Source organism: Limulus polyphemus, unplaced genomic scaffold (assembly GCF_000517525.1).
Source record: "Limulus polyphemus unplaced genomic scaffold, Limulus_polyphemus-2.1.2 Scaffold264, whole genome shotgun sequence".
NCBI classification, from domain to species: Eukaryota; Metazoa; Arthropoda; class Merostomata; order Xiphosura; family Limulidae; genus Limulus; species Limulus polyphemus.
This window is the reverse complement of record NW_013665874.1, coordinates 765,438-771,362: the sequence shown is the minus strand read 5'-3', so window position 1 is coordinate 771,362 and position 5,925 is coordinate 765,438. Positions and strand designations below refer to the sequence as shown.

The window sequence follows — 5,925 nt, the reverse complement described above, 5'->3', positions numbered from 1 at the left end:
ACACACACACACATATATATATATATATGTGTGTGTGTGTGTGTGTGTGTGTAAAAATAAAAATAAAATTGTAGAAAAAAAAGCTATCAAAGTTTTGGGTGGTTTAATAAGTACGAACAAGAACTGAGCCCAAAACTGAAGTACATGTATTGCATTAATATATAAATATCATAGGAGATTTTACAGTAATAAAAAAAAGCCTACACAAGAGTAACATGTAGAACTTCAAGCTTTGTAACAAAAATTATGCTTTTCTGCCAATTCCAAAGAAGATATTCTCATATTTACGTATAAAATTAGAATTGTTGGCAAATGTCATCTACTGTAAGTGATTGTTAGTGCTTTACTTTGTTAAGAGGTGCTTGTGGAAATGTTTTTTTATTTTTTCATTATTTGTACCTTTAATGTCTTAATATTACTTATGATACTCTATTTTTAAATAATTACATTTTTTCTGAAAATAGTTTACTTTTTTTGTTTAGCTATGATTTAGTATCTTCATTAGTATAAACAAATGTTCTTACTCACAGAGCATAATCTTTTTTTTAATATTTTATTTTAAACATGTATTACTGTAAACAGTAAGACACAAGAAAGTGACCAAATATTTTGAGTCATATTTTGTTATCTGCATATTTTAAAAAAGATATGATGAATTTTTGTATGTGAATAATTTAGTTCTTGAAAGTAATGACCTTTGACAAAAGGCATCAAGAACTCCTGAACTAGCCTTTATCTGTCAGCTTCTTAGGGCTAAATCCTGATTATTACAGTGTGTCTTGGGCATATGATAGTGCTTGGAACTGATGCTGTCTTCCAGAATCCCTTCATGCTTAGTACTGTTATAAATGTTTCCTACATTAGTACAGTATATGCCACACTTGATGTATTGTACATGAATCCCCTAACCAATCTTTACTCATGCACAGTTCAATTCATTACAATCTTGTCAGTAGCACCATACAAGTTAGCATAGCTATGTTAGTGTCAAAGGATGTTTTATTCCATTCTACTAGAATTTTAGTTTGAATTATTTACATATACGTAAACTAAAAGATATGTCATTCTAAACAGTAATTTCAGTTGCTATCTCAAACACAGTGCTCTGAAGTTTTTGTAAGAAACATAGTTTAACACAAGTCTATATAAATCATATATAATTTTTACATATTTAGATATTTATAATATAAACTGAGACAAATGTTTAGATAAAAAAGAAAATACTTCGAATATTGGAAAGAAACAACCATCAAACACATTATTTACTATCAGTTGGTGTATATATATATATATTACTCAAGTGGGGTCCCACATGGTAATAGTAGATACAAAACATCTTGTGTGATACTAAGCAGCAGTAAAAAGTAAAAAAAACCTAATAAGGTAGTGAAAGTGAAATGAACCAATGTCGTCATCATTTTGTTTTTATTGATATTGTGTTATGCAGAAATATCTCGCAGAATGTTAAAACTTTTACAGTTTTGTTATGTGAAACACAGTTAATTTGATCATGGTCATTTGCTAATTCGGCAGAGTTTGTCAATGAGGCTATTTAAGAGTGTTGTTCCTAGGCTTTTCAGTTATGTGGTACCCATGTCTCCTTGTATCAAATTTAAGGGAACATAGTGGAAAGTTTGAGGGACACACTCTTGAGACGTAATGTTTTTCATATTGAAAATTATTAATAAGGATGAACAATTATAATTAGTTGATAGAATAGAATTGTTTTTTGCTAGTTACTTCCACAACATTATACAACATTAAATAATCTAGTTATTAATTTCTGAAAAAAAAAAAAGTAGCTAGGTAGCTTACCCCCTTGGATTCCTTCCCCTAATCTGTACCTGCTTATACAACATCAAAGAATACAGTTTTGCAATTATAAAGTAGAAACATAACACAGTATAAAATAAACAATATATTTACAGCTTATTTAATACTTAAGTGGCCAGAGAATTGATGGTGGGTGCCACCAGCCAGTTGCCTTCCCTCTAGTAAGCAGTTCAAAATTAGTGACAGTGGCAAATAACCTTAGTAGCATCACAATATCACAATAACAAAGACAGGATGAGTAAATGTAATGACAATGGGAATCAAACCTGAGGCCATCAAATCACGAAGCATCCCAACATCCACCCATTATGTAGCTTTGTGCTTGATAGAAAAACAAACATAATGGCTATATTTCATTTACTTGGATATTCAGGACATTAATCGAATAGTTTATGGGACACAAGTCGATTTAATCACAACTCATAGGTTATCAGTTATATTGAATCACCCAGCTCTAATCGTGAGAGCAGGCATTTTCGTCGGATTCATTTCTATCTTGAAGGTGTCAAGACTCACTAGGAACTTATGTATTGCTCCTGCATATTGTGATATTTGCTGATTTTGCATTTCTTTTAGTTAATCAGATCAACACTTCCCAATATGTTCCAATTCATAGTTTGTTTTCATCATCTTTTGTTATAAATACATTTTATTTCACTTACTTTTGTTACTCAAATACAGGTCATTTGATTGTTTTAATTAATGCAATAATTCTGTCAACCAGATGATCAACATCTGCTTCAGCCACTTTTTTGTTTTCTTGTGTTTATAAATAAAGTGTTTATACAGGAATACAAAGTCAATCATAAACCTACACTGTAATTACTTATCAAGTAAAATTAGTATGCTTTTATAGAGTTTTTATAATTATATTTTATAAAATTCAGTGTCACAGAGTTAAAACAAGTATTCAGTCATGTACAGTGTACAAACAGCGTGTACCAAAATCCTAACTTTCTAAAAGAAAAAAAAAACCAAAAACAATGTAAGATCTCAATAATATTATGAATGGTCAAATTTAAAAATTCATTGTACTTCTTCATTTTGGATTTCTTGTTAGGTTTGAAACCCCAACTTATTGATACATGTAAGTGCAAAATTAACTTATATGAATTGATATTTCCATACATGTGGAATTGCTCCCAAGTGGTGTAGAAATTTGTTAGCAAACCTTAGAACTTTAATAGCAGTTAGCTGACCTGTACTAAAGCATTGAAAAGTTGGGGATGTTATAGTTTGCTTGGAAAGTATGTAATCTTTATTGAAGTCAGAAAAGAAGATGAGTGGACATACTTGCATATTATACGATACCAACAGAATTGTGCAGATACCTAATAGTATGTTTGTCTATTGCAAATTTCTAATTAAAGGTAGGTAAAATAGTATTTCAATACTGTGGCAGGAAATGTCAAAGTTGGCAAAGCATTGAAAACTATTAGGAGTAGTAAGTTATAGTTGAAATCACACTTGATTGTAGTTATTTTTATCACATTTTTCTTTGTTATTCAGTTATAGATTTCAAATTAGAATAGTAAAAACAACAATTCAGCCCTATAGACCACAGTGTAGCTGATTTACTTTAAGTAACAAGATCTAATACTCATCTGTATCTTTTTTTTACACTATATTTTAAGTGCATGCACTTAATATTTAAACATTATGTACAATATGGCTACAGATATGTTATAACTGCAATTAGTTTATTACTAATTCTTAAGTCTGTCTTTTAGGACTGGAAAATCAAATGAAAAGACAATGACACTTGAAAAAAAAGTATACCAGTTGCAAGAAGAACTTACTGAACTACATAGGAGGAAAGGAGAGGTTGGTTTATACATACTTTACATAAAAAAATGTTTTACTGCTTATACTGTTTATATTCTTATATAATGTATTGAAATAATTTCTTCAGAAAAAAGTAACATAATGACTTAGAAAAAAAACAGACTAAACTGTACGCTAAATGCTAAGAAATCTCTGATGCTATAAATATCTCCACACTTGGTTTTCTATTTTTTCTTTTGAATAATGTAAGAAAGTTGCATGAAAAACCACATTTTCTATATTCTATTTAAACTTTAAAATATTAGTTTGTTTTGTAATTGATGTCATTAGATTAAAGTTTGGGAAATATATGTAATTCTGTGTCTAAACTTTTACTGCTAAGGCAGTATACAGTGTAGGTTAGAGTTCTTAATAATCAATATTTTCCAATAGAATACCTTAATTCTTCTCATATATTAGCTTTTCCCAATTTTGTGCTGCCCTTTATATGCACAATTTGTTCACACTAGCCTTGAGACTTCTACCTAAACTCATGTAGCATGGAAATGAGCATGCAACAACCATCCACCAATAGGAGTGTGACACACACCCTTCTAGCACAGTTGACTCCCTCTTTACTGGTTGTTCAATCATCACCTTGAAATTTGGCACTCGTGTAACAACAAGCCTTTTTTTTTTTGCTCGTGAACTTTCAGATATAGCCATTTTTTGGTGAAAGTATTTATTGTTGGATTTTCAATTTCCAACATTTTATGCACCTGCATATTTTGTGGCCTTTTATTTCTACATTATTTCACAAATGTCCCTAACTTCCTCTCTTGTTTGTTGTGAAACAACACAAGTTGTTCACACTAGACTAATGACTTATAAACCTTTGTTTGATTTCTTTCATTTGCCTGTGTGATTTTACTAGAATTCTTTTTTATCTGGAATCACATGTTGTGTCCACATGCCAGTGATCATCCTTATCCCCACTGGTTTCCCGTTTCTCCAATGCTCCTTCTTTTCCCCTTTCTGTTTCTGGTCTACTGCTTCGTCTCCCCCTTCCCCTGTTACCAACAGTCCTCCCACTGCTCGTAGACTTCATTACTATCTATCTTGGTGGTGACTACATTATAGGCTCAGGATCAGTAGGACCCATTTAGTTCAGTTTACGGACATTTTCCCTCTGTTTGCCGATTGTTGGGTACTGGGAGTTCTGTCAGAAAGCCTTACCATTCGTTTTTTCCTCTCTTCCTCCATTGTCTTTTGTTCCTGTTACTTTCCCGCTTCCAAGAGGTCTTGTTTTCTTACCAGTGTTGAACCTAATAGCTAATGCTACTATTAGACGGTTTCTAATCCTTCTCAAGGATTTTATCCCTAAGTAATCAGTGGATAGGTGTCCAGTCATAGATATTTCATGACTCATTCGGTTACTTGACATTCCTCGATTTCCCATGGTGACTTTTTCATCCCAGGTCTTTGGATGACCGAGTTGGATGTTTCATATTATTATTTTCTCATTTGGCTCCATCCCAACATGCCTCTTACAGCCATTCTCTTCTCCTTTGGGAGGTGGTGCATCTAAGTTTATTGGTCAATCTGGAGAAGTAATATCTCGCACCCACTCAATATCTCATTTTATTTGGGTATTTTTCAGTTCACACCTTCACAGGGCCCAGCCTTGTACCTTTTGCTTGAGGGATATGGAGTGATTAGTTTCCCATGCCCTATCCTCCCCTTCTCTCACTGTGTGGGAGGTTCTCTCTTGTTTAGGGACTTGGGCTTCCATGGAATATCTTATCCCCTAGGTCATGCTCACTTTCAACGTCTACAGTGGACTCTGCACAACCACTGGATCCACACTCTGGATCCTTCCTCCTTTCTTACTCAAAGACTTTACCAATACCACAGAGGGAGTGCCTCTTCCTTCTTCTCATCTGGGTTTCCATCTGTTTCCTGATGTGTTCTTGAGGGGCATGTTTCGACTCAAGTTATTTTGTTTAGTGGTCTTGTGACTACTCAACCCTTCATATCAGTCATAACTTTTGTCAGTATGTTGAGCAGGGGATCATTTTCTTATGATGGTTCATGGACGTCTAGTGATGACCCATACAGACAACTCTATAGTTGTCTTCTAGATCAATTGCTAAGGGAACACCCGGTCCCGCTCTCTGTTTCCACACACTCGACCTCCTTTTCTGGGTCCATTCTTTGTAAGAACATTTAATAGAATGCCATATTTCAAGTGTCAAGAATCATGTCACAGATCATCACTTGATACTAACTCATAGATACATTTGTTCTTCCTCCCTTCTCTGACATCAC

The 5,925-nt window shown here is 33.2% G+C and overlaps 1 protein-coding gene across 2 annotated transcripts in view; it reads left to right on the top strand.

Annotated features, from left to right (window-relative positions):
• Positions 1–5,925, top strand: part of LOC106456853 (autophagy-related protein 16-1-like) — a 44,022-nt gene that overhangs the window by 7,964 nt on the left and 30,133 nt on the right. For both annotated transcript variants that reach the window (XM_022382634.1, XM_022382635.1), the window contains one exon: positions 3,564–3,657. In XM_022382634.1, the coding sequence (XP_022238342.1) occupies positions 3,564–3,657 (94 nt within the window). The remainder of the gene's footprint in view (positions 1–3,563; positions 3,658–5,925) is intronic.